General features: G+C 59.6%; 2 protein-coding genes across 2 annotated transcripts; one reads left to right on the top strand and one right to left on the bottom strand.

The window, feature by feature from the left end:
- The first annotated feature begins 209 nt into the window (after nt 1-209).
- On the top strand, nt 210-4,427 carry PYCR3 (pyrroline-5-carboxylate reductase 3). Its single transcript, XM_034067368.1, has 6 exons — nt 210-307; nt 1,402-1,466; nt 2,279-2,458; nt 2,858-3,070; nt 3,187-3,279; nt 4,045-4,427. Exons 1-6 carry the CDS (start codon nt 226-228, stop codon nt 4,276-4,278), a joined length of 867 nt encoding a protein of 288 aa, XP_033923259.1. The 5' UTR covers nt 210-225; the 3' UTR covers nt 4,279-4,427.
- A 1,737-nt stretch (nt 4,428-6,164) lies between these two features.
- Nucleotides 6,165-9,039, bottom strand: TIGD5 (tigger transposable element derived 5). Its single transcript, XM_005140158.3, has one exon. It carries the CDS (start codon nt 8,960-8,962, stop codon nt 7,226-7,228), a length of 1,737 nt encoding a protein of 578 aa, XP_005140215.2. The 5' UTR covers nt 8,963-9,039; the 3' UTR covers nt 6,165-7,225.
- Between the last annotated feature and the right edge of the window lie 177 nt (nt 9,040-9,216).

Raw genomic sequence — 9,216 nt, forward strand, 5'->3', positions numbered from 1 at the left:
TGGAAGGGGTGGACGGGGCTGGTGGCCGCCGCCGGTAGGTGTCGCCCTACACGCGGTGCACTCCGTTCACAACCGTCACCCCCAGGGGGCGCGCCCGCACCTGCTCCGGCACCCCCACATTGGCCTAGGGCCCGCCCCCTCTAGGCCAGGGTCAGCCAATAGGGTGCAGGGGGAGGGCACCGAGCAGCCAATGGGCGCTGAGGGGGGCGTGGTCCGCAGCGAGCGATGGAGACGGTGGAGCTGCGCGTTGGGTTCGTGGGCGCCGGGCGCATGGCGGGGGGCCTGGTCCGGGGGCTGCTGCGCGCCGGTACGGGCGGGGGGACCCGGCCCTCGTGTGGGTCCCTGCCCCATAGAGCGGGGGGGGGGCATGGGGATAGATCGGTCCTGGCCCCTCCTGTTCGTCCCTGCCCCATAGAGCGGGGAGGGGTCATGGGAATAGATCGGTCCTGACACCTCCTGTGGGTCCCTGCCCCATAGAGCGGGGGGGTCATGGGGATAGATCGTTCCTGGCCCTTCCTGTGGGTCCCTGCCCCATAGAGCGGGGTGGGGGCATGGAGATAGATCGGTCCTGACACCTCCTGTGGGTCCCTGCCCCATAGAGCGGGGGGGGAGGCGTGGGGATAGATCGGTCCTGACACCTCCTGTGGGTCCCTGCCCTATGGACCTGTGGGGAGACATATGGGGACAGACCGGTCCTGACACCTGTGGGTCCCTGCCCCATAGACCGGGAGGGATGTGGGGACAGACCCACCTCCTGTGGGTCTGTGCCCTATGGAGCTGGGGGGGGTATATGGGGACAGCCTGGTCCTGTTCCCCTCCGTGGGCTTGTTGCCCTTCCCGGGGTCCTTGCCCTATAGACTGGGGTGGGATCTGAGGACAGACCGATCCTGGCCCCCTGCCCCTGGTCCCTGCCCTCCCCCGGTCCCTGCCCATTGATCAGTGGGGGGACAGCCTTGCCCTGTCCCTCTCCCTGGAGTCCCTGCCCCATAGAGCAGTGTGAGGACATGGGACAGCCTGGTCCTGGCCCCCTTCCTTGGGTCTCTGCCCTCCCCAGGGTCCCTGACACCTAGAATGGAGTGGGGACATGGGGACAATCTGGTGCTGGTTTCCTCCCTGGGTACCATGCCCCATAACCAGGGCTGGGACAGCCCTGCTCTTAGAAGCTGGGAGAGGGCCCCTGCATTTGGGGTCACCTCCCTTGTCACTGCCCTGGGGCACAGCTGGGTGCACATGGCCATCCCCATGGGTGCCTATGCTGACCCATAGGGTACCCACAGCTGTTCCCATGGCAGGGTCTGGCCCTGGCTCCCTTTGCTCTGTGTCCTGGGGGTGCTGGTGTTGGAGAAGGGGCTGAGGTCAGACCCCATCTGCTCACTCACCCCTATCCCTGTGTTTCCTAAGGGAAGGTGCCAGCCAGCAGCATCCTGGCCAGTGCTCCCTCGGATAAAAACCTGGATGCGTGGAGAGTGAGTGTGGGCACAGGGTGATAAATCACTGCTCTTGGTGGCCATGGGCAGGGGGGAGATAGAACCATGGGATGGTTTGGGTTGGAAGGGACCTTAAAGCTCATCCAGTTCCAACCCTTGTCATGGGCAGGGACACGTCCACTAGAGCAGGATGCTCCAAGCCCCTGTGTCCAACCTGGCCTTGAACACTGCCAGGGATGGGGCAGACACAGCTTCTCTGGGCACCCTGTGCCAGCGCCTCAGCACCCTCACAGGGAACAGCTTCTGTCTTATCTCCAACCTGAACTTCCCCTGTTTCAGTCTGAACCCATCACCCCTTGTCCTATCACTGCAGTCCCTGATGAAGAGTCCCTCTCCAGCATCCTTGTAGCCGCCTTCAGACACTGGAAGCTGCTCTGAGGTCTCCACACAGCTTCTCTTCTCCAGGCTCAACAGCCCCAATGTTCTCAGCCTGGCCCCAATCAGGAGCTGCTGCAGCCCCTGAGCATCCTCGTGGCCTCCTCTGCACTTGCTCCAACAGCTCCATGTCCTTCTTATGTTGAGGACACCAGAACTGCAGCCAGTGCTGCAAGTGGGGTCTCATGAGAGCAGAGCAGAGGGGCAGGATCACCTCCTTTGACCTGCTGGTCATGCTTCTTTTGGGATGCCCCTCACCATGGTGTCAGGACACCCTTTCCCCCCTTCATGGCTTCTCCATCCCAGCTCTGGGTGAAATCCAGGCAGTGGTTCTGTGACCAGAGCAGGTCCCCAGACGGTGTCCCCATGGTGGGGTTGGTTCCCAGGCTGTGACACCTCTCCCTGTCCATGGGTAGGAGTTGGGCTGTTGGACCACACACTGCAACCTGGAGGTGCTGCAGGAGAGCACCCTGGTCATCCTGGCCACCAAACCCCATGTGCTGCCGGGTGTGCTGCAGGAGATCCGTCCTGCAGTGGGACCACACCACATCGTCGTCTCCTTGGTGGCCGGTGTCACCCTCCAGACACTGCAGAGGGTGAGTCTGCTCCTCTTCCTCTTCATATCCCTCTTCTTATCCCTCTCCCTATCCCACTTGCTATCCCTTTTCTTATTCCTCTTCCTCCTGCTCCTCTTCCTCCTCTTGCTCCTTTTTCCTCCTCTTCTTTCTCCCTTCTCCTCCTCCTTATCCTTCATCTCTTTCTCCTCTTCCTTCTCATCCTCCTCTTCCTCCTCATCCTCCTCTTCCTCTTCCCTCCCCATGGAGAAGGACATGCCACTGTGGCTCTGTCCCCATGGTCCCATGTCCATCTCCGAGTCCTACCCTATGGACCTCGCTTCTCCACCAGCCCCAGTGTATGATACCCATCCATGTCCCACCACACCTTTGGGTGCTCCCCGGAGCTGGCACCCTTCTCCCATCCCCATCTCTCCCCAGCTTCTCCCCAGCGGGACCAAGGTGCTGCGGATCATGCCCAACCTGCCCTGTGTGGTGCGGGCAGGAGCGATGGTCTTTGCCCGGGGCAGTGATGCTGGTGACGAGGAAGCTGCTCTGCTGAAGAACCTCTTGTCCTCCTGTGGCCTCTGCGAGGAGGTCCCTGAATCCTACATCAACATCCACACCGGCCTCAGTGGCAGCGGGGTAGCCTATGTAAGCACCAGCAGGAGATGGGACACCAGGAGGGATCCCATCCCTGTGCGGTGGGAGGTGGTGTTTGAGCTTCTCCACCTTGCACTGTGCTCACCGCTGATGCTCTTCTGCCCCAGGTCTATCTGTTTGCAGAGGCACTGGCTGAGGGAGCAGTGAAGATGGGAATGCCAAGTGGCTTAGCCAGCAGGATCGCGGCTCAGACACTGCTGGTGAGTGGGAGATGGCACCTGGGGACACCCAGTGTGGCTCCTGTCCCTCCTGCCCTGCAGCACCAGTGAGGTGGCAGAGTGAGGGAGGGGGTGCTGGGTGAGGTCCTGCCTCAGTTTCCCTCTTGACACCAAAGATGAGGCCACCAGAAGATAGCAAAGTGCTTCAGCACCTTGTCCCCTGCTGCAGGGGTGTGGATGGGAGGGTGCTGACATACAATGCTCAGGCAAGAAGGGCACTTGAGGGGTCTCCTTCTCTCTGACCCACCATGGTCTCTCATAGAATCATAGAATGATTTGGGTTGGAAGGGACCTTAAAGCTCATCAAGTCCCAACCCCTGCCATGGGCAGGGACCCCTTCCACTGGAGCAGGGTGCTCCAAGCCCCTGTGTCCAACCTGGCCTTGAGCATTGCCAGGGATGGGGCAGCCACAGCTTCTCTGGGCACCCTGTGCCAGCACCTCAGCACCCTCACAGGGAACAGCTTCTGCCTAAGAGCTCAGCTCAGTCTCCCCTCGGGCAGGTTCAAGCCATTCCCCTTGGCCTGTCCCTACAGGCCCTTGTCCCAAGCCCCTCTCCAGGTTTCCTGCAGCCCCTTTAGGCACTGGAGCTGCTCTCAGGTGTCCCCTTCAGGAGCCTTCTCTTGTCCAGGCTGCCCCAGCCCAGCTCTCTCAGCCTGGCTCCATACAGGACCTGTTCCAGCCCCTGACCATCCTCATGGCCTCCTCTGGACTTGCTCCAGCACTTCCATGTCCTTCTTCCATCACAGGGTGCAGCAAAGATGATGCTGGAGACAGGGGAGCACCCGGCAAAGCTGCGTGGAGAGGTCTGCACGCCCGGTGGCACCACCATCCATGGACTGCACCAGCTGGAGAAGGGAGCATTGAGGGCCACTGTCATGAACGCCGTGGAGGCAGCCACCAACCGAGCACGCAGCATGGCTGAGGACAAAGAACAGGGCTGGGGAGAAGACCTTCCATCCCCTGCGGAGCAGGAGGGGTGATGGAGACCAGAGCGAACCCCTTCAGGGAGCAAGGGGGACGCTGATGCCCCCAGGAGAGCCTCGTTGGGGTTGGAGATGGTGTGGAGCCATGGCCGTGCCATATGCTACCTCTGCAAGGCTGGGACCAAATAAATGTGGGCAGCACCATGGCCGGTTTGGTTCTTTTTGGTCCTTTCAGTCTTCAGGGGGCTACTGCAGTCACTATGGGGTCATCTCCATGGTGATGTGACAGTCATGGGTCCTTTGGGGCAGTAGGGATGGAGCCAATGCCACATTGGGTCTGTGCTCACCAGGGATGGAGCTGATGCCACACAGGTTCTATGCTCACCAGCACTGTGCTGGGATATATTGCACTGGGAATGGGGTTTTGGGGACAATGGGAGCCAAGGACCACCAAAGGTGCTGTTGAGGATGCCAAAGGACCTTGTGAAGTGGGGATCTGATAGGATGATGCTCTGGGGTGAGAATAGAGGAAGACTTTGATTCCAAACTCATCATGCTCATGGACACTGATTCCTGCTCCTCTGCTCAGCTCTAGAGGTGCGTGCATGAACATGAGGCTGCTTCTGCATCCCAAAAACATGGGTGTAAAGTCAAGCAGCCAAGGAACCTCCACCTCCCACCCCAGTCAGGCACCAGCATCACATCACAGTCCTGCAGATGGGCCCAGCAGTGAGGTGGTGGGATGGAAGCCCAGACCCTCTCTCAGCTCTGGGGTGCTGCACATCCAGATGGTAGAACCTCAGAACTTGCCTGTCTCAAGATCTGAGCCTTCTGCATGTCCTGGCACCTGCATGGATGCAGTTAGTGATGATCTCCAAAGCACTTTGAAGATAAAAAGCTTCTTCCATCATGGATGCTGATGGTACCTGTATCCTCCTTGAGGTCCTGTCTCCAGGAACACCATCATCCCAAATACGAATGGCACCAACCCAAGAGAGAAGCCACAGCCTCATGGTGCTGCTGGGTCATGCCAAGGCAGGTGCTGGTGACCTTCATGGTTTGCTAAGCCCAAATTTTAACAAAACCAGCTTAAATTCCATTAATTTGATTTGAAATAGGGCAGCACTCAGTGCCTTCAAAAGAGGGATCTCGTGCCTGGTAGGATCATGGAACAGATCCTCCTGGAAGGCATGGTGAACCCTATGGAAGCAAGGAGGTGTTTTCAGGCAGCCACCATGGCTTCACCAAGGGCAAACTGTGCCTGGCAAAGGAAGTGGCTTTCTATGATGGAGTGACTGTGTTGGTGGACAATGAAAGAGCTACAATGTCATCTACCATAGACTTCTACTGTCCCTGGAGTGCTCACAAGCTGTGTATTTAAGGCCCTCAGTGCCATGGGTTAGTGATGGCCTTGGCAGTGCTGGGGAATGCTTGGACTTGATGAGCTTAAAGGACTTTTCCAATCTGGCTGATTCTGGTATCAGCCTTTGCTATGGTCCCACACAACATTCCTGCTGCTAGAGAGATGGATTTGATGGATGGGCCATTATATAGAATGGTTTGGATTGGAAGGGACCTTAAGATCATCCAGTTCCAACCCTAACCTGCCAGAGGAGATGCTGAGCTGAGCTCTTAGGCAGAAGCTGTTCCCTGTGAGGGTGCTGAGGCGCTGGCACAGGGTGCCCAGAGAAGCTGTGGCTGCCCCATCCCTGGCAGTGTTCAAGGCCAGGTTGGACACAGGGGCTTGGAGCACCCTGCTCTAGTGGAAGGGGTCCCTGCCTATGGCAGGGGTTGGAGCTGGATGAGCTTTAAGCTCCCTTCAACCATTCCATGGTTCAATGTCCTCACCTCCCAGAGCTGGCTGAACACAGGACACAAGCACAAGGAGCCCCTTTGTGCCACCCCCATGGCTCCATGTGACTTTACAGACAACAGCACCAAAGTGGGGATAAAAATCCATTTAATTTTCATAAACTCTGAAGTTCTCACAAGCAGAAGCACCCACCCCACTGCTGCCACACAACATGGCAGCACTGATGGGTTATGGGTGGTTTCATTCCACCTGTCAATAATTTGGCTAAGCAGGCCCCAAATTCATCTAAATTAGATCAAGAGCTGCTAAATTCACATTTGATGCCTCCAGTGTGTCAAGGCTATGCTGGGAATCCCCACTGCTCTCACCTCAACTCATGAGGAACATCTCCCTTGTACCACGAGATGTCTCCTTCAGCCTCAACCACCCCACAAACCCAGTGATGAGGCACCTGAGCCTGCATCCCCAGAGCTTTCAGCTTCATGAGGATGCTCTGGTGATGTTTCAGCAGGTCTTTGTGGTGTTCCTGGGCTGGGATGGGAATGATGGAGGTGACCTTGGGTACCCCCCAAGCGTCCTTATCCCCAGTGCAGTGCATGAAGAAAGTTGTCTCAAACCAGCCCCAAACCTCCCCAGCTCAACAGGACTCTGTTCTGGCAGTGGGAAGAGCATCACCAGCCTCTTCCAGATCAGAACATTTGCCTTCCAGCACCACAGGAGTGGTCCTTGTCCATCTGGATGTGCCCCTCAGCCAAGATACAGGCAATTACTTAGTGCAACATCCCTCATCATCCTGGCTCCTCACATTCCTTCCTCATCCCTTCTCCCCATGGAACTGGGAAGACTGGGCAGTGCTGGGGACATCCACCCCCTTTTAGTAGTGCCAGTGACGAGGAGGCCACCACTGCTTAGTCCCATAGCACCTCCTCAATGTTCTTCGGTGAGGAACAACCCTCAAGGACACAACACACGGAGGAGTTGTTGCACAACCCACCCATTAGCCCTAAACTGTATCCCCCACCCTTAGCTGTGGTAGCCCAGGGGTGTTCAGACCTCCTGAGCCCCATGATGGAGGGGTGACGAGCGCTGGCACATCCACCCTGGGACAACCAGGGTGTCCCCAGCCCCGTTGTCCCCCCTGCCCCAAGTGGGGTGGTGGTTGGTAGCCAAGAGGTCCTGGCTCACCCTGCCCTAGGAATGGGGGCTGCTGCCATGGTGGAGCCGCTGGGCCATGCTGATGAGGGAACGGAGCTGCACCAGCTTCAGTGGCTCCACTTGGCGGGGGTCCTGACCCTCCAGCCAGCGCAGCGCCGTCTCCAGGCCTTTGATGGCTTCTCGAGCTGTGGGCAACAAGGTGTCTCCTCCTTCGCCACCCCTTCTGCCACCTCCATCTCCAGCAGCTGCCTCCTCATCCTCCTCTTCCCCATAACCCCCAGGACCTTCCTCCTTGGTGTCCTCTTCCCCATTGTACTCCTCCGTACCCGGGGCTGCATCATCCAAGTGCAACCAGTCAACCACCTCCTCAGGAGCCAAACGCTTGTAGGCCAGTGCAGCCAGATGGGTCAAGTCACTAAAGACTTTGCTGTCCTCACCACCATCCTCCCCATGTGAGGGGTCTCCATGCTGTTCCTCTCCAAGCCGGGGCTCGAAGGCAGCGCGGAGCCCCAGCAACCAGCACTTCTCAATGGAGCCAGGAGGGATGAGATCCCAGGAGTATCCGGCCAAGTACAACATGTCCTTGAGGAGGAAAGACTGCACGAAGTCCATGGGCCCACCCGAGCCACCAGCAGCACAGGAGACAGCCAAGCGCAGCAGCTCCCGTTTGTAGAGCTGCTTGAAGGCCAGCACCACCCCTTGCTCCAATGGCGCCTGGATACGGCCTCCCCCTCCGGCTGAGCTGCTCCCAGCCGGACCTTTGGAGAGGAAAAGAGCACGGATGGAGCCGTCGGGTGTCTGCAATGGGGCTGACTCCTCAGGGCCTGTCCTAGAGGAGGGTGACACGAAGCTGAGCAGCAGCACAGCCTTCTGCTGCAGGCAGCTCCGGCGCAGGTAGCCTTTGACACCAGGCACGAAGTCCTCAAAGAACCAAGCCCGGAGCAGCGCCGGTCCCAGCCTGGCTTCAGGGCTGTACCGGTAACAAGCAGGGAATTTATCCTGGTTGCGATGCCGGAGACTGGGGGGGTCACGGTGGCTCCCAACCACCAGCGGCTTGAGCTTATGGGCACCGGTCAGGTTGGCCGCCAGCAGCACCGTGACACGCTCACGGGGTCGTCGCCGAGCCGTCAGCTCCCCAGTCTGCCCCGGTAGCAGCTTCCAGTAGAGCCTGGTGATGTTGGCGTTGTAGATCTGCTCATCCCCATACCCTGCGGCGTCGGAAGCCGGCACGGGCAGGGGGTCAGGGCAGGCAGCCAGAGCCCGCTCCGGCTCGACGGGGAAGCCACCCTCACCGTAGATGCGTTGGCTGGAGATGCCGTGGCGCTTCTGCCAGCGCCAGAACCACCCGTGGCTGGCTTTGAAGGTACATTCCGGCCCATAGATCTGCCGGGCGAAGGCTTCGGCTTGCGCCTGGATGAGCGGCCCGGAGAGGGGCACCCCGTCCTGCCGCAGAGCCAGGAACCAACCGTAGACAGCGCGGTCGATCTCCTCCTCGTTGGCCAACCGCATCTTCTTGCGCTGGGTGCCCACCTCCCCTCCGAGCTGCTCCAGGAACCACCGCAGCTTCGCCTCGTCCTTCAGCCACCCCCGGAGCGTGCCGCCCGGCACCCCGAAGGCTCGGCACACCGACGCCTGCCGCTCGCCCTTCTTCACCCTCTCGATGGCCTGCAGCTTGTCCTTGATGGAGTAGGCGCGGCGGAACGACATCTTCACCGTCACCCCGCCGCCGCCGGCGGCTGATGCTGCCGATGCTGCCCGCTTCTCGCCGGCCATACCCCAGCCGGCCTCCGGTCCCCCCCGGGCACAGAGCCGTGCCCGCAGCTATAGGGCACAACGGTACCGGGAGGAACCGGAGGAATAAGGGGGGGGGGGGGGGGGGGGCGGGTTTTAACGGGGGCCTTTGTCTCCGCTTCGGAGCCCAGCCGGCCGGTGAGGCGGGGCGCCGCGCAGCGCGCATGTGCGTACCCCCCCATTGAGTTGCGCTGCTCCGCTCCCCCCCCTTTTCCTTGTTCTATTGGTCTCTTCCC

This window comes from Melopsittacus undulatus, chromosome 1 (assembly GCF_012275295.1).
Source record: "Melopsittacus undulatus isolate bMelUnd1 chromosome 1, bMelUnd1.mat.Z, whole genome shotgun sequence".
NCBI classification, from domain to species: Eukaryota; Metazoa; Chordata; class Aves; order Psittaciformes; family Psittaculidae; genus Melopsittacus; species Melopsittacus undulatus.